Here is a 23,925-nt window from a genome sequence, read left to right as displayed (position 1 = left end):
TTGCTTTTATATAGCATCTTTAATATAGTAAAATATCCCAAGGAGTGTTCAAGATTAAATTTGACACCTAGTCACGTAAGGAGATATTGGGACAGGTGAACATAAAACTTGGTCAAAGAGGTAGGTTTTATGAGCGTCTTCAAAGAGGAGAAGTTGAGGGAGGGAATTTCAAAATCTAACGCTGAGGCAGCTGAAGGCACGACTGCTAATGAAGGAAGAGGCCAAAATTGGAGGAATGCAGAGATCTCAGAGGGATGTAGGACTGAAAAGGTTACAAAGATAAGGAGGGACAAGGCTATGGAGGGATATTCCTGGGACAGGATAGTGAGCCTCCCTCTGTTGGTCTTATTTGTAAAGCTCTGGTCATGGACCAAAGCCCAGACTACAGGATAACACCAGGGTTGGAAAGAGTAGCAGAGAAGATGCAGGGAATCCCAACAGAAAGCTCGAGTTTGAAAATGCTTTAGAGTGAAAAAGGAAGGAAGCTAAAGAGGAACTTCTGGGGGTCCTGCGAAAGAAATTAGATTAGGACACCAGTCTTAACTTCAATGTGGAGAGGAGGAATGCGTTAGTTGGGAGGTTTCACAAATTTCAATGTAATTGTCTGACTGTTCTATCAAACCTCAGTTAGACCATGTTTGGAGAACTATGAATGACATTGAGGCCCTGGGAATGGTCACATGGTCATACCAGAACTGAGATTTTTTAACTACCAGGAAAGACTGAGACTCTGTTCTTTATAAAAGAGAAAACTGAGGGATGACCTGATGGATGTCTTTAAATTATTAAGGGTTTTGATATGGTAGACGTAGAGAAGATGTTTCCATTGCTGGGGAGATCAGAACTAGAGATAGTCATTAATAAATCCAATAAGGAATTCAGGAGAGTGGTGAGAACATGGAACTCTCGACCATGTGGTGGGGCTGACATGAATAACTGATACATTTAAGGGGAAGCTAGATAAACAGATGAGAGAGAAAAGAATAGAAGGATTTGCTGATAGGGCGAGAGGCACCTCATGTGGAGCATAAACACTGTCACGGAGTAGTTGGGCCCAATGGCCTGTTTCTGTGCTGTAATTGTGTGTTGTGTCTGCTGCCGGTTGTGTGATGACGAGTGTCCGAATACGTTTACAGGGCTGTTACTTCATTTTCACAGCCAAAGCGTTTGCTTACAGTGAGAGCAGCTGCTGTGAGGGAGGGCTACAGGCACTGAAGAACAGCAAGTACCTGGATGACAGCTACATGGACAAGAGGACCCCAGCTGGCATGGACTATGTGAAGAGACGTGTGCTGGTGGAGGTGAGGGAGCCCCATTCCATGCTCAGCTAATGATCACACGTGGCAATGTTCACAGATGACACTGTTTTTATAAACGTACAGCATAGTCGTCTGCTGCTGAGGCTGTGTGTAGGATGCTCGGTCGCCTTACAAGCAGAAGATCCAATTGTTGTAAATAGGCAAATCCTATGGTCAGAGGGAAGTAAGGCTGGGGAGGTTTCTGTAAACCAGCAGGAAATGACTAACTTTATTTTTGCCAGGAATGTGAAGAGTTAATTGGTGATGCGTCACGGGAATTGATAATGCGATCTCGTGCTATGATTGTACTCTCATTCTCTCTCACGTTCTTTGTCTCTCTGTCTGTTCTGCAGCCTGAAGGATTGCCCAGGGAGTACACCTACAGCATCTTCTTCTGTCCCAATGGTATGTGAACTCAGTGAAACCAATGGCCAGATGAAGCAAAGAGACACGTTTACCATATCAGTGGGGGTTTGGGAGGTGGAATGTAGAACTGCTTTCGAGCCAGTGACCACACCCACAGCTCCAAATTGCACCCTCGCTATCACTGCACCACACAAACCTCATATTCTTTTCTCTTGCTGTTTCAAATTATTATTTTGAATTATTCTCCCTCTGTTTGTATTAATTACTATTTTCTGCAATTCCCTGCGTTGCTAAATGTAGATTGAAAATGAGCCATAGAAACCAGAAAGGGAGCTTTCCATTTCTGTAGCACCTTTTATGACCGTGGGACATCCCAAAGCACTGCCCAACCAATGAAGTACATTTGAAGTGTAGTCACTGTTGTAATGTAGGGGAAACGCAGCAGCCAATTTGTGCACAGCAAGATCCCACAAGCCGCATGAGGCAAGTGACCAGTTGACTTGTTTTGGTGTTTGCTTGAGGGACAAATGGACCTGCGTTGAGTTTGCCAGGAAAGGCCCTCAAAGTCCGTAGGTTAGACAGGGAAATGAACAAGCCTTGATTCCTGCTCCTGATCACCGTCTCTTGGGAAACATGTGCCTGGAGTGAGGACAAGAGCTTGTCTTGACTGCAGTCCTGTAGATCCAAGTTTGCATTCTTCATATATGATCCAGATTGTGTATTTCAAACAGGGCTGTCTGGAACTTGTGCGGTCATCAAGGCGAGACCTGTGGGATAGGGGACTGAGTTCTATCTATCTGTCTAAAGTTCCCTCTTAAACTCCTCAGCCTCTCCTCCCGAAAGCTCACCTCTTGATCAAACTTCAGACCACTCCCTCCTCGATTCCATAAATGCGGGAATATGTTTCTTTGTCAAAGATGTTGCATATATCAGTTTTACAACACAGAAACAGGCCATTCAGCCCATCTGGTTCATGCCTGTGTTTAGGCTCCACTCGAGCCTCCTCCCACCCCTTTTCATCTCACCCTATCAGCATATCCCACTCCTGTGTTAGCGAGTTCCACATTCTCACCACTCTCTGGGTAAAGAACTTCCTCCTGAATTCCCTAACAAAAACAAGAAATGCTGGAATCACTCAGCAGGTCTGGCAGCATCTGTGGAAAGAGAAGCAGAGTTAACGTTTCGGGTCAGTGACCCTTCTTCGGAACTGACAAATATTAGAAAAGTCACAGATTATAAGCAAGTGAGGTGGGGGTGGGGCAAGAGATAACAAAGGAGTATTGGATAGCACTGGATAGCAGTCAGAAGCAGGATTTCCCCCGTGACCCAGGAATTTTGCAGCTACTACATTTACTTGGGGACTGATGGACCTTCCTGGCCTGTGATACTCGCCAAGGGTGCCCACTCTGGGATTTAGATACTTATTTTCAGTGTGTAGAATCTCAAAGCTAAGAAGGAGGCCATTCGGCCCATCGTGTCTGTGCCAGCTCTTTGAAAGAGCTATCCAATTAGTCCCATTTCCCCCCCACCTCGCTCATTCCCCATCACCCTGCAGGTTTCTCCTTTTCAAGTATTTATCCAATTCCTTTTTGAAAGTTATTATTGAATTTGCTTCCACCACCCTTTCAGGCAGCGCATTCCAGATCACAACAACTCACTGCGTTAAACAATTTCTCCTCATCTTTCCTCTGGTTCTTTTGCCAATCACCTTAAATCTGTGTCCCTCTGGTTACCAACCCTCCTGCCACTGGAAATTGTTTCTCCTTATTTACTCTATCAAAACCCTTCATAATTTTGAACACCTCTGTCAAATCTCCCCTTAATCTTAAAGTAAAAGCAAAATACTGCGGATGCTGGAAATCTGAAATAAAAACAAAGTGCTGGGAAAACTCAGCAGGTCTGGCAGCATCTGTGGAGAGAGAAGCAGAGTTAACCTTTCAGGTCAGTGACCTTTCCTTCTCTGCTCTGAGGAGAACAATCCCAGTTTCTTCAGTCTCTCCACATGAACTGAAGTCCCTCATCCCTGGGACCATTCGAGTAGATCTCCTCTGCACCCTCTTCAAGACTTTGACATCCTTTTTAAAGTGTGGTGCCCAGAATTGGCTGCAATTATTCTGTTTGTCTTATCAGAAAAGATTCATATCTCCACTCCCAACAAGTATGAGTACCAGTACATTCAGAAACCGGCCAGGATGGTACACTTTGATGTGGCAGTGAAGGCACACAATGACGCCCACTTTGCGTTATCGACGGGACCTCATGATACGGCGGAAATGGTTGAGATTGTGATCGGAGGGCGGCAGAACACGAGGACCTGGATTGCAGTGAGCAAGATGGGAGAGCCAGTGGTCAGTGCAAACACGTCTCACATCCTTTCCTGGGATGAGTTTCGAAACTTCTGGGTTTGCTGGAAGACTGGCATCATCCAGGTGAGAGATTGTTCCCATGGTAACACACAGAGGGAGGGGGTCTTTTGCCTTGTTGACCCTGCATGCTCCTCCACCTTCTACCTGACTGTAAGCTCTCTTGGGGCTGAACCTCCACCTGCTTACAATTTTAGAGCAATTTCCATGAAATTTGTCAACCAGTGGAATTTCTTGCCCGCAGCGATGTCTGTTGGCCCTCCTGTAATGTGTAGTGTCATCTTGCTGTGTTTAAAGCTCATGGTGCATTCTGGCACAGGCTTTGCAAAGGTATCACTGCTTCTGATGTGTTGTTCTCAGGTTGGACATGGTGTGGTACCTGAGATCAGTTACATCGGCTTTTCAACTGGCTGGGGCTCGATGGGCGAGTTCAAAATCTGGAGAAAGGAGGAATCCGATGAAAACCACAATGAAGCCTTCACTCTTGGAGTGCCTCATAACGTAGTCCCGGGATCTGAGAGAGCCACAGCCTCCATGATAGGTAAAGGCAGGGTATCTAGGAATCCGAGCACAGACTGTATTGAGCTTGGTCTCTGGGCACTGACAAATGGGACTTAATATAAGGCAAAAAAAAAAGCTGACATTTACATAAGATAATTAATCTTTGAATGTTTGGGAGTGGTATGGGGAATGGGCAGCCTCTTAATACCATCCATCCCCTTGATGAGGTACTTGAAGTCCCTGGTGCTCAAGGAACCAGGTCCCAACATGGGTCAGCACCTATGGAAGTGGGGGGTGGAAACCAGGAGGAGAGGGGATTGTTATTTCAGTATCAGCCAATGAGTACCCAGCAATCCCATTGGATTGCAGCTCACAATCTGGGACAAATTTACTGTAGTTTCATTTAGAATCGCAAGGTTCAGTTTACATTTCGATTAAAAACACACATTAATCTGTCCGAAACAATTACTATCACTCACACTTTTTACACAACCTCTCTTTTTCCAGTGATTATCTTCCTCCATCACACAAACCTCTCTTAAATACATTGAGGGTGCTGACTCTCACTGGGGTACGGGTCCCCTCCTCCCCTGAAGGTGCTGACTCTCACTGGGGTACAGGTCCACTCCTCCCCTGAAGGTGCTGACTCTCACTGGGGTACAGGTCCCCTCCTCTCCTGAAGGTGCTGACTCTCACTGGGGTACGGGTCCCCTCCACTCCCGAAGGTGCTGACTCTCACTGGGGTACAGGTCCCCTCCTCCCCTGAAGGTGCTGACTCTCACTGGGGTACAGGTCCCCTCCTCTCCTGAAGGTGCTGACTCTCACTGGGGTACGGGTCCCCTCCTCTCCTGAAGGTGCTGACTCTCACTGGGGTACGGGTCCCCTCCTCTCCTGAAGGTGTCGACTCTCACTGGGGTACGGGTCCCCTCCTCTCCTGAAGGTGCTGACTCTCACTGGGGTACGGGTCCCCTCCTCTCCTGAAGGTGCTGACTCTCACTGGGGTACGGGTCCCCTCCTCTCCTGAAGGTGCTGACTCTCACTGGGGTACGGGTCCCCTCCTCTCCTGAAGGTGCTGACTCTCACTGGGGTACGGGTCCCCTCCTCTCCTGAAGGTGCTGACTCTCACTGGGGTACGGGTCCCCTCCTCTCCTGAAGGTGCTGACTCTCACTGGGGTATGGGTCCCCTCCTCTCCTGAAGGTGCTGACTCTCACTGGGGTACGGGTCCCCTCCTCTCCTGAAGGTGCTGACTCTCACTGGGGTACGGGTCCCCTCCTCTCCTGAAGGTGTCGACTCTCACTGGGGTACGGGTCCCCTCCTCTCCTGAAGGTGCTGACTGTCACTGGGGTACAGGTCCCCTCCTCTCCTGAGGTGCTGACTCTAGTTAAAGTTCAGTTCCACAGTCCTAGCTGTTTTCTTGTTCCAATGTGTGATAGTTGATTTGTGAGACTCTGCAGTGACTGTTGGCAGGTATTCAGTGACTGGAGGCACTGTAGCAAAGACCAGTCCTGTCCCTACCAAATGTCTAAATATGCACTGTCCAGCAGGGAGTAACAGGGCAGTGACCATGAGCAGGATCCCTGACTAACGTCCTGCTGCCTTGCTCAGGGAGGCCAAAACTGACTGTTATCCCAGCCGAGATCAGCAGACCGTACTGATCGGAGGTGGATTCCGGAACCTCCTGGTTTGCAGGACCTGGGCACTGTGCCCCGTGTCCCTGCCTCTTTAAACCCCACGGTGTGTAGTGAATGACGTCCTTGTCAACACTTCCAAAGTGAGAGTGATCGAAGGCACGCTGACCTGGTCTTTGAAATGTTGACTGAGCTCGCTACGTCAGTTTGCCCAATGGCTCATTGTGGTGCTGAGGCACATTGACCCACAGTTCAGAGTTTGATCCCTCTCCCACATTCAGTTCAAGACACAGCATGGAGACTGCAAATTTCCTCAGCTAGGGAGAGGGAAAAATCAAACTGGACCCCTGCTTCTGATCACTATCCTGTGGCAAGCACATGGAACATGTCTCTCTGTCTCTCTCTCTGTCTCTCTCTCTGTCTCTCTCTCTGTCTCTCTCTCTGTCTCTCTCTCTGTCTCTCTCTCTGTCTCTCTCTCTGTCTCTCTCTCTGTCTCTCTCTCTGTCTCTCTCTCTGTCTGTCTCTCTGTCTGTCTCTCTATCTCTGTGTCTATCTCTCTCTCTGTCTGTCTCTGTCTCTGTCTCTGTCTCTGTCTCTGTCTCTCTCTCTCTCTCTGTCTCTCTCTCTCTCTCTGTCTCTCTCTCTCTCTCTGTCTCTCTCTCTCTCTCTCTCTCTCTCTCTCTCTCTCTCTCTGTCTCTGTCTCTGTCTCTGTCTCTGTCTCTCTGTCTCTGTCTCTGTCTCTGTCTCTGTCTCTCTGTCTCTCTGTCTCTCTCTCTGTCTCTGTCTCTGTCGCTGTCTCTCTCTCTGTCTCTGTCTCTCTCTCTGTCTCTGTCTCTCTCTCTGTCTCTGTCTCTGTCTCTGTCTCTGTCTCTGTCTCTCTCTCTGTCGCTGTCTCTCTCTCTGTCGCTGTCTCTCTCTCTGTCGCTGTCTCTCTCTCTGTCGCTGTCTCTCTCTCTCTCGCTGTCTCTCTCTCTCGCTGTCTCTCTCTCTCTCTCGCTGTCTCTCTCTCTCTCTCGCTGTCTCTCTCTCTCTCTCGCTGTCTCTCTCTCTCTCTCGCTGTCTCTCTCTCTCTCTCGCTGTCTCTCTCTCTCTCTCGCTGTCTCTCTCTCTCTCTCGCTGTCTCTCTCTCTCTCTCGCTGTCTCTCTCTCTCCCTCGCTGTCTCTCTCTCTCCCTCGCTGTCTCTCTCTCTCCCTCGCTGTCTCTCTCTCTCCCTCGCTGTCTCTCTCTCTCCCTCGCTGTCTCTCTCTCTCCCTCGCTGTCTCTCTCTCTCCCTCGCTGTCTCTCTCTCTCCCTCGCTGTCTCTGTCTCTCTCTCTGTCTCTGTCTCTGTCTCTGTCTCTCTCTCTGTCTCTCTGTCTCTCTCTCTGTCTCTGTCTCTGTCGCTGTCTCTCTCTCTGTCTCTGTCTCTCTGTCTCTGTCTCTGTCTCTGTCTCTGTCTCTGTCTCTGTCTCTGTCTCTCTCTCTGTCGCTGTCTCTGTCTCTGTCTCTCTCTCTGTCGCTGTCTCTCTCTCTGTCGCTGTCTCTCTCTCTCTCGCTGTCTCTCTCTCTCTCGCTGTCTCTCTCTCTCTCGCTGTCTCTCTCTCTCTCGCTGTCTCTCTCTCTCTCTCGCTGTCTCTCTCTCTCTCTCGCTGTCTCTCTCTCTCTCTCGCTGTCTCTCTCTCTCTCTCGCTGTCTCTCTCTCTCTCTCGCTGTCTCTCTCTCTCCCTCGCTGTCTCTCTCTCTCCCTCGCTGTCTCTCTCTCTCCCTCGCTGTCTCTCTCTCTCCCTCGCTGTCTCTCTCTCTCCCTCGCTGTCTCTCTCTCTCCCTCGCTGTCTCTCTCTCTCCCTCGCTGTCTCTCTCTCTCCCTCGCTGTCTCGCTCTCTCCCTCGCTGTCTCGCTCTCTCTCTCGCTGTCTCGCTCTCTCTCTCGCTGTCTCGCTCTCTCTCTCGCTGTCTCGCTCTCTCTCTCGCTGTCTCGCTCTCTCTCTCGCTGTCTCGCTCTCTCTCAGAGGGTAATCAGAGGGTTAGATAGGGTGGATAGTGAGAGTCTTTTTCCTCGGATGGTGATGGCAAACACGAGGGGACATAGCTTTAAGTTGAGGGGTGATAGATATAGGACAGATGTCAGAGGTAGTTTCTTTACACAGAGAGTAGTAGGGGCGTGGAACGCCCTGCCTGCAACAGTAGTAGACTCGCCAACTTTAAGGGCATTTAAGTGGTCATTGGATAGACATATGGATGAAAATGGAATAGTGTAGGTCAGATGGTTTCACAGGTCGGCGCAACATCGAGGGCCGAAGGGCCTGTACTGCGCTGTAATGTTCTAATTCTAATTCTCTCTCTGTGTGTCTGGTGACCTCTTTCACAAAGGTGATTCTAATGCCTCATTCTCCATTATTTAGGGGATGTGATGGGCCCCACTCTCAATAATCTGGACAACCTCCTGCGCCTCCCATTTGGTTGCGGGGAGCAAAACATGATCCATTTTGCACCGAATGTCTTTGTGCTGAAATACCTGCAGAAGACGAAGCAACTATTCACTGAGCTGGAGAGCGAGGCCACAGACTACCTGCTTCAAGGTGAGTCACTGGGGTGGCACATTCTAGGAAAACTTCATACCAGGACCCCCAGTGGGGTGGGGCACATCTCCCTGGCCTGCAGAGGTGGGGTGGGGAGGAAGAGCCCTGCCTCAATGCATGGTCTGTGCATGCTGAACGATAGCGAGGTTCTAGTTTCACTCCCTAGTTCATTAGGAGATTGTTGGAGAACAGATTAAGATAGAACCAAAGCTATTCCCTCCAAGAGCCCTTTCTGCCCAAGTGTAATTGTTTAATCATTCAATCTTTTGTTGCAGTCGTTACTGATAGCAAATATCCAAACATATTTACCCTTGATAGCTGCTGCAGTCATCCTCTGTGGCAGGTTTGATACAAGTATGTGTCTTGCTCGGCCACTTCAGAGGACAATTAAGAGTCAACCATGTTGGTTTGGGACTGGAGTCACATATAGGCCCAGACTGGGTAAGGACGACAGGTTTTCTTCCCTAAAGGACATCAGTGAACCAATTGGGTTTTTTCAACAACCTGACAGCTTCATGGTCACTTTTACTGAGACCTGCTTTTTAGTTCCAACTTTTTAAAAACTGAATTACTTTTCATCTGTGTTCACTGTGGAGAAGGGCGATGTCAGTGTAGAGATCAGGGAGGGGGATTGTGATTTCCTTGAACATATTAGCATTGAAAGGGAGGAAGTATTAGCTGTTTTAGTGGGCTTAAAAGTGGATAAATCCCCAGGCTGTTATGTGAGGCAAGGGAGGTGATAGCAGGGGCTCTGACACAAAATTTCAAATCCTCTCTGGCCACAGGAGAGGTACCAAAGGATTGGAGGATAGTGAATATGGTACCATTATTCAAGAAGGGTAGCAGGGATAAACCAGGTAATTACAGGCCGGTGAGTCTAACATCAGTGGTTGGGAAACTATTGGAAAAAATTCTGAGGGACAGGATTAATTTCCACTTGGAGAGGCAGGGATTAATCAGGGATAGTCAGCATGGCTTTGTCAGGGGGAGATTGTGTCTAACTAACTTGATTTGAATTTTTCGAGGCGATGTGTAGATGAGGGTAAAGCAGTTGATGTAGTCTACCTGGACTTCAGTAAGGCTTTCGATAAGGTCCTGCATGAGAGATTGGTTAAGAAGGTTAGAGCCCATGGGATCCAGGGCATTTTGACAAATTGGATCCAAAATTGGCTTAGTGGCAGGAGGCAGAGGGTGATGGTCGAGGGTTGTTTCTGCGATTGGAAGCCTGTGACCAATGTTGTACCACAGGGATCGGTGCTGGGACCCTTGCTGCTTGTAGTGTACATTAATGATTTAGATGTGACTATAGGAGGTATGATAAGTAAGTTTGCAGATGACACGAAAATTGGTGGTGTAAATAGTGAGGAGGAAAGCATTAGATTACAGGACGATATAGATGGGCTGGTAAGATGGGCGGAGCAGTGGCAAATGGAATTTAATCCTGAGAAGTGTGAGGTGATGCATTTAGGGAAGACTAACAAGGTAAGGGAACATACAATGGATGGTAGGACCCTAGGAAGTACAGAGGGTCAGAGGGATCTTGGTGTACTTGTCCATAGATCACTGAAGGCAGTAGCACAGGTAGATAAGGTGGTTCGGAAGGCATATGGGATATTTGCCTTTATTAGCCGAGGCATAGAATATAAGAGCAGGGAGGTTATGATAGAGCTGTATAAAACGCTAGTTAAGCCACAGCTGGAGTACTGTGTACAGTTCTGGTCACCACACTGTAGGAATGATGTGATTGCACTGGAGAGGGTGCAGAGGAGATTCACCAGGATGTTGCCTGGGCTGGAGCATTTCAGCTATGAAGAGAGACTGGATAGGCTAGGGTTGTTTCCCTTTGAGCAGAGAAGGCTGAGGGGGAACCTGATTGAGGTATACAAAATTATGAGGGGCATTGATAGGGTAGATAGGAAGAAACTTTTTCCCTTAGCAGAGAGGTCAATACCCAGGAGGCATAGATTTAAGGTAAGGGGCAGGAGGTTTCGAGGGGATGTGAGGAAAAAAAATTCACTCGGAGTGTGGTTGGAATCTGGAACACACTGCCTGAAGAGGTGGTAGAGGCAGGAACCCTCACGACATTTAAGAAGTATTTAGATGAGCACTTGAAGCCGCAGCATACAAGGCTATGGGTCAAGTGGTGGAAAATGGGATTGGTATAGTTAGGTGCTTGATGGCCGGCACAGACACGATGGGCTGAAGGGTCTGTTTCTGTGCTGTATAACTCTATGACTCTATGAATTAAAATTCTCAAACTGCTGTGGATTTGGACTAATTTTCAAACTCTGCTCTGGTGGTTGGTAGGACAGTGTTGAAGCCATTGCTGCAAGTATTGGACACAAGATAGAGGAGAGATCTTCATCCTCTTGCTAGAATTGAACCTATCTCTACCATGTGAAAAGTCACTCTAAAAACTGTGAATGTTTGACTCAGTGAAACTGGTCTTGCTCTCTGGTAATTTTACTCCGGTCACTCACTCATTGCAGCTCCACATTTCTTAATCCAATTTCCTTTCCGTGTGGCTGTTTACAATGATAAATAATCTTACAGACGGAAGGAGGCCATTCAGCCCATTGTGCCTGTGCTGGCTCTTTGAAACAGTCCCATTAACCCCTGCTCTTTCCCCAAAGCCCTGCAATTTTTTCCTTTTCAAATATTTATCCGATTCCCTTTTGAAAGTTACGATTGAATCTCCTTCCACCGCCCTTTCAGGCAGCGCATTCCAGATCACAACAACTCACTGTGTAAAAACAATTTCTTCTCATCTGCCTCTCTGCTTCTTTTGCCAATCATATTAAATCTGTGTCCTCTGGTTACTGACCTTCCTGCCACTGCAAACAGTTTCTCTTTATTTACTCCCATTAAACGGCTTCATAATTTTCAACGCCTCCTATAAATCTCTCCTTTAATTTTTCTGCCCAAAGGAGAATAATACCGGCTTCTCCCAGTCTTCCCATAAAACTGAAACCCCTGATCCTCGGAACTATTCCTTTTTTTTTAGTTGCAAGTGAGAATTGGGGGAGAGTAAAAATAAAATCCTGGACAGATTCTTCTCTGAATTTTCTCCCCTGCAGGATATCAACGTCAGCTGACGTACAAGCGAGATGACGGATCGTATAGTGCATTCGGTGAGAGGGATTCTTCAGGAAGTATGTGGTGCGTGAGTTTATTCAATCTCTATGAATAGGAAGGGTGGGATAACACAAGTGGAGAGAGCTCCCCTTTCCCTCATTAGTGGAGAGAGCTCCCCTTTCCCTCATTAGTGGAGAGAGCTCCCCTTTCCCTCACTCGCGGGGGGAGACCTCCCCTTTCCCTCCCTCACGGAGAGACCTCCCCTTTCCCTCCCTCGCGGGGGAGAGCTGCCCTTTCCCTCCCTCACGGGGGAGAGCTGCCCTTTCCCTCCCTCGCGGGGGAGAGGATTGGAAAAGTGAGCAAGGCGATGTTTTGTGACCAATGCCAGGGTCACATGTCACCAAGTCAAGCCTCTTGCGTCTCTCTTCACCATGATATTAATCTTTTGACCTCTGTCCTCTTACTTACAAATCTCCAAATGATCTGTCCTACAAGCTTTCCTCCTCACTTTGTTAACGTTGCATTCAAGGAAGGAGGGAGAACTGAGCAGAATGAGGAGTTCCACAGGTTGCCAAATAAATTTCAATATAGAGAAGTGTGAGGTGTTGCAATTTGGTAGGAGGAATAAGAAGGCCATATATTCCTTGGGAAATAGTCTAAATGGGGCAGAGGGATCTAGGGGCACATCTACTCAAATCACTAAAGGAGAAAACCAATCACTGGTATTCATTTCTAGAGGATAAAATTTGAAAGCAGAGAAGTTATGCTAAACTTGTATAGAACCATTGTTAGACCACACTTGGAATACTGTACACAGTTCTGGTCTGCATATTTTAAAAAAGGATTTTGAAGCACTGCAGAAAATGCAACAATGATTTACCAGGATGATACTAGAACTGTAAAGTTAGAACTATCAGGAAAGGCTGAACAGACTGGAATTCTGGAACTCTTCACTCTAGAAAAGAGAAAACTGAGGGATGACTTCATAGAAGTCTCTCAGATTATGAACGATTCTGATAGGGTGGACATTGAGAAGATGTTTCGAATTGTAGAGGAGTCTAAAACTAGAGGCCATATAGAAGATAGTTACTAATAAATCCAATAGGGAATTTAGGAGAAACGTCTGGTGAGAATGTGGAACTCACTGTAATAGGGAGTGGTTAAGATGAATAGCAGAGATACATTTAAGGGGAAACTGGATAAACACATGGAGAAAGAAATAGAAGGATTAAAAAGGACTAAACTCTGAAGTCCGTCCCTAAACATCTCTGCCTCTCCACTTCTCTCCTCTTTTAAGGTGTTCATTAACACCTCCCTCTTTGACCATACTTCTGGTCATCTGCCCTAATATCTCCTTATGTGGCTCAATGTCAAATTTTGTTTGATTTCACTCTTGTATAAAGCACCTTGGGATTTATCACTATGTTAAAGGCGCTATATAAATGCAAACTGGTGAATGTTGCTGGGTGAGATAGAGTGGGGGAAGGCTCATGGACCATAGCGATGAGGAGAGGGGGCGGAGTGTGTGGGACGGGGAAGGGGGCAGAGTGTGTGGGACAGGGAAGGGGGCAGAGTGTGTGGGACGGTAACCGAGGGAGTCTGGGTTCGATGGGCGAGGAGGGAGAATATGAAGGAGAGGGGTTTTGGAGCTTTAGAGGAACAGTAGAAGAGAGTTCAGAGGAGAACTGAACAGAGAGACCACTAAAAGGGAGAGAGAGACAAGAAGGGTTGTGATCAACAGGGAGAGGCTGGCACTAGAGATGAGAGAGCCATTCAAGGATCCTGCTTTAATTGACATCATGTGGCCTTAGTAATACAGGTTAAAAAAAATGTAATCCTGTCTATACTACTCAGTTTGATCTGTTAACTTCCGTAACATTAAATCAGAGACTGGTTTCAGCTTGCCAGGAAACTGGGCCTGTGTTACATGGTCTGTATCTCAAGGGTAATATTCTGACTTGTATAATCGGGTGGGCTATGGTTGGTGAGATGCTGAAAAGTCTCTAGTTTGGATGATGTCATTGGCCATTGCCCAAACTCTGCATCTTGCTGAGGGCAGAAATAAAACAGCAAAATGATTGAAACAGGTTCTGAGATACAATCGCCAAACAGAACCATGGGCTCATTGCCAATATGCCAGCCTAGATCTCCTCTCTGCACACTGCCCAGCAGTGAAACATTCATCAGATAAAAGAGGCAACTCAGTTTAACCCTGATAAACACGGGGCTGTTTTTGCCAAGAGGTTTAGTTTTTGGATCAGCCTGAAGCAACTGCAAAGAAAAAGTTAACAATTTGTGAATTTGTGGCTCACAGCCCAGTCAGTATTTCATTCAGAACCAAAAAACTAAAACATGAGCAAAGCCAGATTCTTTGCAAAAGTGACTCGTGATGAAATATTTCAGCGGATTACAGGTGAAAGCTGGTAGCAGATTGACACTGGTTTAATGATGTCACCAGCCCATGTGATTTGACGTTTGTTTTACCTCTGGCCCTTAAATATCATGATTCTGATACAACGTGGCAGTGCAGGACTGAGCTCCAGAGAGCCCGTTCAGTGTGGGACTGACCTGTATACATTACAACTGTCCCTATTTTGTTCCCGATTCTTTGCTCAGTTAGCTTAACTTAGTTGGGACCCTGCATTTGTCCTCATCAGCCTTGCCTTGGGGAAAGAATAATCGGTCTGGGTTCCTGCATCTGATCCATTGATTGCAAGTGTGCGATAAGGTGTGGATGGTCCAGGTTCAATTATGATGCCCACCACAGTTCAACACTTACTGCCTCAGCTCACACGTGTAGAATGGTCCCTTATGTAAGGCTGTCATTGGATGGATGGTATCCATTGATGCAGTGGGTCCAGTACATGTAGCATGTTCAGTGGATACAACGGACTGGATTTTTGTTTTGGAGTCGAGACCCTGTCAAAGGGAGAATTTCTGGGTCCTGACCCCACGTCACGTTGGATGTCTTTTTAGGGATGGCCAATTAGTGGCCAGGGAGCGACACTTGGCGTCCAAGTAAATGGTCCAGTAGGAGGCCCTCCAGCAATGACACATTGGCAGCCACACCATCCGAGGTGGAAGCTGCCGATACAGGTTAGAGAGAGAGAGAGAGGGGGCGCCCTCTGGAGAAGGTAAGAAAATTTCAATTTGAAAAGGCCACAGCTGCTAGGCTATCATCGTGAAGGGGCAACTCCTCCACTGTATGGCCAGTGGCTGCAGCTGTGGCAGGAGCGGGGAGGGGGTTCCTAATGGGATGAAGTGGTTTCTGCTGAATGGTCTTAATGGGCCATTTAATTAGCCTAATAGGCTACCCACCCCTTGCCAGAACAGAAACGGCCCAGAGGTGGGAACATGCCAACACAGCCCTCGATGGCCCCAGTTTTACATTTAATTGAGTGAACAAGTCCATTCAGTGAACTCGGAAGACATATTGCGGGAAGACTCCACATGACATCGGGACAACCTTTGTTGGGGAAAGGGTATGGAACCATGTAGATGGAGTTAAGGTGCAGACCAATCATGATCAATGTAGATGGAACAGGGGCTGAATGGCCACCTTCTGTTCCAATGTTTGTGTTAACGTGGGCCAAACAAATAGTGACATACCCGGAATTTACAGCTAACTGTATTTGTTTGTAGGAAAAAATGAAAGACAGTGACTTCTTCATCCCTGGAGCCTGTTCAACTGCATAAATATTTAGTAATCTGGAATAGTCCTTGAAATGGAATCATCTGCATCGTTACATCATAAAACATCAGCATACAAAAACAGATGTAAACAGCGATAGCGAATAGCCTCTCTGCTCCAAATCCCAGAGACACTGACCCTTTCTGCCCTTGGGGCCATCTCAGTGTAAAATACTGCAGTAAATCACTTGAAAAAGGCAGCTCCCCCTTGCATGTTGCCTGCTGTGATTTAGCCCCTCACTGTGAAAGATTGTGACAGGCCATTACTTAACACTTGAAAAATCCACCGTGGGCTGTTTATTAAACCACTGCTCCCTCCCATTGTGGCAGTGGTGGGGGGGGGGGGGGTGTGGGCGGAGGATGGGGGGTTTAATAAAAGCATGATTCAGTAGTTGAAAAGCTGGTGTCTCTCTAGCCAACTCTGCTGTGAGCTGGGATGGCCCAGGAGTCATTTGCAACAGTTTCCTTAATAGGTCTTGGGATCTCTGGATATTGTAAAGCACAAACCTAATTTTGCAATTTTAACATTTAACAGGATATTCCAATTCTTCTGTGAATGTTCTGTTTTTGTCAATAAGTCTTTTTAGGCACTCTGTATTTCAACATCAATTTAAAAACAAAACACACAGCTGATTTTCAGAATTTAATGTCAGATGGAATCTAAGGTTCTTCCTGTTTGCCAGTTCCAATCTGATTGGCTCTCGTCAAACTGACAACTGGTAACAACCTCTTGCAGTGTGCTGAGGTCACTGCCCCCAGGCTGCTTCTCCCCATCACCCCCTCTCACCAACCCCTCCCCACTATGCCCTTTTCAGGGTGAGTTACTGATCCGAACATCATTCCCAAACCAGGGTGAATCAGGGCCTCTGGCGATTGACTCAGAGCGGTGCAGACACAGAGCTGTAGGGAGAAGGTTTCTGTGTGACTCAGGTGGGAATCGATAGACTGTAACTGTGGTGTGATACAGACCTGGAAGGCTGAATGTTTGAGCCCAGCCCCTGCTGAGCTGGTTCACCTCAGAGGGTAGCACGATGGACCAGGACTAATGAGTGAGTCTGATCACCAATACACTGACTGCTGGCCGGCAACAGCTGACCACTGACTGCCATTCATCATCCTCCAACTGCTGACCACTAACAGTTGCATATATGCATCTCGCCTGCAGGCAGGATTCACCTCAGCTGTGCTGCACTCCATAGTGCAATAGCTACCAGTGATCAAAGTCTCGGCTCACACTGGAAGTATGGGAACTGGGGTGAAGTGCTGGTGGGCGATCATTGCTTGTGGAACTGAATGCCAGAGAGGCAGCACGTACAGGAGAGGGGTGAAGGAGGAGTCATCAGGTGGGAGCTGGGGGAGGGGATGTTTATGCCACTAGTGCTCTACAGTAACTGCCCTCTTATATGAGTGACCATTTAAGCTGTTGGCTCAGTGACCGTAGCCCTGGTGCAATGTCTGCTGTGTTTCAGTTCCCTGTGAGAGAGCAGAGCGAATCACTGCTGGAGATGGATAAAGCAAATGTTTACAGTTCAATAGAGACCACATCATTACTGCACGGTACTGCACCCAGTGATGCTCAGTGTTACATGTCCATTGTTGTGATTTTTGTTCCCAGTTTCTCCTCGCCCTGGAGGCAGTTGCCTCACTTTGTGTGTAAATCAAGAAAGTGAGTACCAGATACACCCACACCCCTGTGGACACACCCCTACAGAAACACCCCCCCACCCCCCCCCCCCTTTTACACACACACCCACACACCTGCAGACACACACACACACACACACACACACACACGTGCACAACCTTATAGACACACGCACAATTATAATTCAATAATGTTTAACTCCACCAGAGTATCTGTGTTTGGAGATATAGATGAGCAGACACTGTTACTAATATTGCTCTCCCTTCCGTATCTGTGTTTTTTCTCCTAGGCTGACAGCATTTGTACTAAAATCCTTTGCGCAGTCCCGTGGCTTTATTTTCATCGACCCGAAGGAGCTGATCACCGCTAAGGACTGGATTATTCAGCACCAGAAAGAAGACGGTTCATTCCCTGCGGTTGGGCGCATTCTGAACAAGGACATCCAGGTAATGAGTATCTCAGCAGGAGCTGTCCAGGAGACCACAAGTGGAGGATGGGGAAGGTTGAGGAGGGCGAGAGAATTAGACTCCATTGGGCATGCGATCTCTATACATCTTCGGATGACAATTGCATGTGTTGGTAAAATGATCAGGCAAAAAGCATAGTTTGAGAGTGCTTTTTGATGATTGTGAGTGTTTTCATTCATTGGATACTGAATTAAGGTAGAAGTGAAGTAAATATATACATTTGAAGTACACTTCCCTGTGTTCTGAGTGTGTAAGGTGTTTTCCACTAAAAGTACTGCATGTGACTAAAACAGTGCCTCCATAATCCCATGTGTGGCTGGTTCGTGATTCCTATTGGCCAGCAGTATGTTCCAACAAGTGGATATTAAAGATCCCACAGCAGTAACCAGAGAGCAGGGGTGTTCTCCTGGTGTCCTGACCAACATTCGTCCCTTACCCAATATCACCAAAGCCTTTTGGCTGCTTGTGGGATCCTGCTGTGTGAGATTCTCTGTTTGTGTTGCTGACCTCGGTGCCTGATGATTTTGGTCTGGTATCCAGCACAGGTTGAGCTGTGAATTTCTTGCTCTGATTGTTTCAGGGTGGAATCCATGGCAGGATCTCACTGACCGCCTATGTTGTTGCTGCTCTCCTAGAGACTGGAATCACCTCCGAGGTACGGTATGATTCACTCATCTTTCCTCTGATCTGCACAATTCTGGCTCACACTTTTAGGAATGTCTGATCGGATGAGGTACGGGAGTCATTGGGGGGGGGGGGTGGAGGTGGGGGAAGTGATAACTCCTATGGGTTCACACCCCAGGGATCAGTTGGCACCATCAGGGGAGGAGCAGAGAGAATGGGGGGAGGTTGCATTAACCTCAGTGAGATTGGTTATCAATGGTCTTATCAAGAGGTAATGATGAGGTCTCTTTAAGTTGCCCGAACCCATTCTCCCCCGATATGCTCCCAACTCTGAAGGCACAGCTTCTCTTTCCATTAACTAAGAGAGACACTAGTAGTACAGCGAAATGATTTTTTTTGTTTTGCAGTCACACTATACAATGCTGGAAATCCCATCAAATTACTGGCCTTCACCTTCCAGATCACTAGGTGTGTATCCATCCCAGTGTGTTTGTCCTGGTGCCTTGTAACCTGACCCATTATCTTGGTAACTGGGCTGTTACAGACTTTGTACATGAAACTCACAGGGTTCAAATCCAACAGCCTGTATTGAGCTCAGACAGAGACCTGCAATGCTCTTGGGTCAAAGTTAAGCAGTTCTTCCATCTCAACCTATTTCATGATGTGGGGGAGAACCACAGGGACATGTGAATTACGGCTTGTGGGGTGAGAGGGTATACATGAATGAGTAAAGCTCCCTCTACACTGTCCCCATCAAACACTCCCAAGGCAGGTACAGCACTGGGATTAGATACAGAGTAAAGCTCCCTCTACACTGTCCCCATCAAACACTCCCAGGACAGGTACAGCACTGGGGTTAGATACAGAGTAAAGCTCCCTCTACACTGTCCCCATCAAACATTCCCAGGGCAGGTACAGCACTGGGGTTAGATACAGAGTAAAGCTCCCTCTACACTGTCCCCATCAAACACTCCCAGGACAGGTACAGCACTGGGGTTAGATACAGAGTAAAGCTCCCTCTACACTGTCCCCATCAAACATTCCCAGGGCAGGTACAGCACTGGGGTTAGATACAGAGTAAAGCTCCCTCTACACTGTCCCCATCAAACATTCCCAGGGCAGGTACAGCACACTGAGAAGGAGCAGATAGTTCCAAAGCCAGAGGAGGAAGTTGTTCAGAAGAAAAAGATTTCCCAGAAGAAGCTGAAGCTTATGGCAAGGGTTTAGATTTTACTCATTTTGCAACAACTTCTGTACATACAATAAAACTATTAAAAATCAAAAAAAAAAACGGGGTTAGATATAGAGTAAAGCTCACAGGCCCCACGTGCTCGCTGTCACCAATGCTCCATATGTTTGAACACCTGCCTCTAACCATTTGAACTTTGCGATTATTCAGTTGTGTCTGGGATCAGAGAAATGAAAGAGTGAATGGGACCTGATAGGTGAATTCTAATTGGAAAGAGTTGGGTGAAAGAGTTAACTGGTTGTAACTAGAGCAGGTTTGTGATGAGCTGTGAGTTGGCAATAGGGCAGGAGCGGGTTAACGAGCAGCCGAAGGGGATTCCCTGGGGTTTTTAACAAGGAGACAGGGGGAATGTTCAGATTCCTTGAATTCCTTTCACTTCGGGCACTTCCTGCTCTCCCACACTCCATCCCAGCTATGGCGGGGGTCAGGAAACAGGAAGACTCTATGGCCCTTAACTCAAGCATCTCACAATCAAGCTACAGCAGGAGATTAGGGACACAGGGTGATCAGAGGAGGGGAGAGAGCTTCACCTGCTCAAACAGTCAGATCATGCGTGCTCTTCAAATCAAAAAAGGAAAATGAACCCAAATATACTTTGGGTTTTCGTCATTTGGCTGAATGCCTAGATCTTTGTTATTGGTTATGTTGCTGCTTCACCCACACCTTTCAGGCACTGGAGGTAGCCGATAGCAATCGATTGCACTGTGGACCCAGGCCAAGAGAGAGATCATGCTGAGGTCCCATGCCGAGAGAGAGGGCACGCTGCGTTCCCGGGCCAAGAGAGAGAGCGAGCAAGCGCGCTGCGTTCCCGGGCCAAGAGAGAGAGCGAGCAAGCGCGCTGCGTTCCCGGGCCAAGAGAGAGAGAGAGCGAGCAAGCGCGCTGCGTTCCCGGGCCAAGAGAGAGAGCGAACAAGCGCGCTGCGTTCCCGGGCCAAGAGAGAGAGCGAGCAAGCGCGCTGCGTTCCCGGGCCAAGAGAGAGAGCGAGCAAGCGCGCTGCGTTCCCGGGCCAAGAGACCAAGCGCGCTGCGTTCCCGGGCCAAGAGACCAAGCGCGCTGCGTTCCCGGGCCAAGAGACCAAGCGCGCTGCGTTCCCGGGCCAAGAGACCAAGCGCGCTGCGTTCCCGGGCCAAGAGACCAAGCGCGCTGCGTTCCCGGGCCAAGAGACCAAGCGCGCTGCGTTCCCGGGCCAAGAGACCAAGCGCGCTGCGTTCCCGGGCCAAGAGACCAAGCGCGCTGCGTTCCCGGGCCAAGAGACCAAGCGCGCTGCGTTCCCAGACCAAGAGAGAGAGCAAGCAAGTGCGCTGCGTTCCCGGGCCAAGAGAGAGAGCGAGCAAGCAAGCGCGCTGCGTTCCTGGACCAAGAGAGCGAGCGAGCAAGCACGCTGCGTTCCCGGACCAAGAGAGCGAGCAAGCAAGCGCGCTGCGTTCCTGGACCAAGAGAGAGAGCGAGCAAGCAAGTGCGCTGCGTTCCCGGGCCAAGAGAGAGAGCGAGCAAGCAAGCGCGCTGCGTTCCCGGATCAAGAGAGAGAGCGAGCAAGCAAGCGCGCTGCGTTCCCGGACCAAGAGAGAGAGCGAGCAAGCGAGCGCGATGCGTTCCCAGGCCAAGAGAGAGAGCGAGCAAGCAAGCGTGCTGCGTTCCCGGGCCAAGAGAGAGAGCGAGCAAGCAAGCGCGCTGCGTTCCCGGGCCAAGAGAGAGAGAGCGAGCAAGCACGCTGCGTTCCCGGGCCAAGAGAGAGAGAGAGTGAGCAAGCGCGCTGCGTTCCCGGGCCAAGAGAGAGAGAGCGAGCAAGCGCGCTGCGTTCCCGGGCCAAGAGAGAGAGCGAGCAAGCGCGCTGCGTTCCCGGGCCAAGAGAGAGAGCGAGCAAGCGCGCTGCGTTCCCGGGCCAAGAGAGAGAGCGAGCAAGCGCGCTGCGTTCCCGGGCCAAGAGAGCAAGCGCGCTGCGTTCCCAGACTGAGAGAGCGAGCAAGCAAGCGCGCTGCGTTCCCGGGCCAAGAGAGAGCGAGCAAGCAAGCGCGCTGCGTTCCCGGGCCAAGAGAGAGAGCGAGCAAGCAAGCGCGCTGCGTTCCCGGGCCAAGAGAGAGAGAGAGCGAGCAAGCAAGCGCGTTGCGTTCCCGGACCAAGAGAGCGAGCAAGCAAGCGCGCTGCGATCCCGGGCCAAGAGAGAGAGCGAGCAAGCAAGCGCGCTGCGTTCCCGGGCCAAGAGAGAGAGCGAGCAAGCAACCACGCTGCGTTCCCGGGCCAAGAGAGAGAGCGAGCAAGCAAGCGCGCTGCGTTCCCGGGCCAAGAGAGAGAGAGAGCGAGCAAGCAAGTGCGCTGCGTTCCCGGGCCAAGAGAGCAAGTGCGCTGCGTTCCCGGGCCAAGAGAGCAAGCGCGCTGCGTTCCCGGGCCAAGAGAGCAAGCGCGCTGCGTTCCCGGGCCAAGAGAGCAAGCGCGCTGCGTTCCCGGGCCAAGAGAGCAAGCGCGCTGCGTTCCCAGACCAAGAGAGAGAGCATGGCACGCTGCATTCCCGGGCCAGGAGAGTGAGCGAGCGCGCTGTGGTCCCAGGCCAGGAGAGCGAGTAAGTGCATTATGTTCCCGGGCCGAGAGAGGGAGCGAGCGAATGCACTGCGGTCCTGGGCCGAGGGAGCGAGCGAGCACGCTGCATTCCCGGGCCAGGAGAGTGAGCGAGCGTGCTGTGGTCCCAGGCCGAGGGAGTGAGCGAGCGCGCTGCAGTCCCGGGCCGAGGGATCGAGTGAGCGCTGCGGTTTCGGTTGGTGCAAAAATGAAGAGCGCCAGTCCATGAGTTGTGGATGGAGTGACCCGGATCTTTTCTGTGGGAGCGGCATGCAACTGTACGGAGGGGGTGACCTGAATTGGCACAGTGGGGAGAAGGTGATGTGGATCCACACGGCACGGAGAGAGTGATGTCCTGTCCAGCAGGAAGGTTGTATATTTGTTGTTGACACTTCTCTGTCTACTTTTCTTGGTTAGGAAGAAAAAGCAGCGGTTGGAAAAGCCAAACATTTCCTGGAGATGAACACGTACTCAGCAGATGATCCTTACACTACGGCACTCTCTGCCTATGCACTGACCCTCCTCCGGAGCAAACATGCCCCAATCGCACTGAGGAAACTCAACAATATGGCCATCATGCAAGGTGTGTTGAAACTTGGTCAATGAACCCTTGCCAATTGTCAGTGTCACATTTGCACTGGATTGCCAATGTTGAGTTTACACTGGATTGCTCACTGCACTCTGGGACCATTCACAGAGACTGGAAGGAGGCTGATGTTGACTGCATCTTCAAAAAAGGAGATAACATGAACCCAGATTACTCTACGCCCGTTAGTTTTACATCATTAATAGGAAAGATGCTTGACAGGGTTCTGATGACCTGATAGTTAACTCTGCTTCTCTCTCCTCAGATGCTGCCAGACCTCCTGAGTTTTTCCAGCACTGTTTTTATTTCAGATTTCCAGCATCCGCAGTGTTTTGCTTTTATATTATGCTTGAGAGAATCATTGGGAATGCAATATATGATTGCTTGGATAGAGACACCCAACATGGCTTCAAGGAAAAGGGGCCATGTCTTACAAATTTGATTATATTTTTTGAAGAATTCCCCAATATGATGGATGAGGGAAGTCCAGCAGAGATTGTCTGCTTAGACATTCAAAAGCTTTTGACAAGACGCTGCACAACAGGCATCTCTATAGGATTGAGGCCTCCGGTACAAATGGTAATATATTGTGCTGGATTGAGAACTGGTTGGAAGGACATGGGCAAAAAGTATTGTAGCTGCATTTGGCTCTGTTTGAAGATCAGTCGCTAGTGGTGTGCTGCAGGGATCAGTGTTGGGACCTTGCCCTTTACTATTTTTACTCATGTTCTTGATGTAGGTGTTAGAGACATGATCTGCATCATCTATACTCTTGTGCATACAACCTTTAAGGTACACATATACATTGCATTATGGTACACAACTGCTATTTTTTTTATTCATTTGTGGTATGTGGGCATCACTGGCTAGGTCAGCATTTATTGCCCAGTCCTAATTGCCCTTGATAAGATAGTGGTGAGGTGCCTTCTTGAACCGCTGCAGTCCTTGGGGTGTAGATGATTCAGATTAAAATCAATGTGCTCTGGGATTGGGTTTATGATTGGCAAATGATGTTTAATTTGGAAAAGTGCAATGTTTGTGTGCAGGACAAATGCTCAACATTCATACACCATTCAGGGGAAAAGCATTAAAGAAGATGCAGAAAGAAAGAGAACTGGGCATTTTAGTAAAATACACTAAAGATTCATGAGCAATGCAGTGAAGTGATAATTAGTGAATAGGGTATTGGGATGCATTCATAGGACAATTGATTGTAAGACAAGGCACACTATTGTGTCCTCATACAAAACCTTGGTCAGGCCTCTGTTGGAATATTGTGTCTAGTTTTGGTCTCCTGACATGGTGGGTGATATTGAGGCA

The 23,925-nt window shown here is 48.7% G+C and overlaps 1 protein-coding gene across 1 annotated transcript; it reads left to right on the top strand.

The window, feature by feature from the left end:
* Positions 1-1,109: 1,109 nt before the first annotated feature.
* LOC137361374 (C3 and PZP-like alpha-2-macroglobulin domain-containing protein 8) lies at positions 1,110-23,184 on the top strand (the record flags this gene model as incomplete). Its single annotated transcript, XM_068026244.1, has 10 exons — positions 1,110-1,301; positions 1,652-1,703; positions 3,795-4,093; positions 4,388-4,568; positions 8,539-8,715; positions 11,793-11,874; positions 17,415-17,571; positions 18,173-18,247; positions 22,437-22,602; positions 22,871-23,184. Coding segments are annotated over exons 1-10 (1,695 nt in total), but the record flags the coding sequence as incomplete, so codon positions are not given.
* Positions 23,185-23,925: the final 741 nt, after the last annotated feature.

This window comes from Heterodontus francisci, unplaced genomic scaffold, assembly GCF_036365525.1.
Source record: "Heterodontus francisci isolate sHetFra1 unplaced genomic scaffold, sHetFra1.hap1 HAP1_SCAFFOLD_2338, whole genome shotgun sequence".
Taxonomy (NCBI): domain Eukaryota; kingdom Metazoa; phylum Chordata; class Chondrichthyes; order Heterodontiformes; family Heterodontidae; genus Heterodontus; species Heterodontus francisci.
The sequence above is the reverse complement of the archived record's forward strand: the minus strand, read 5'-3'. Positions and strand labels throughout refer to the sequence as shown.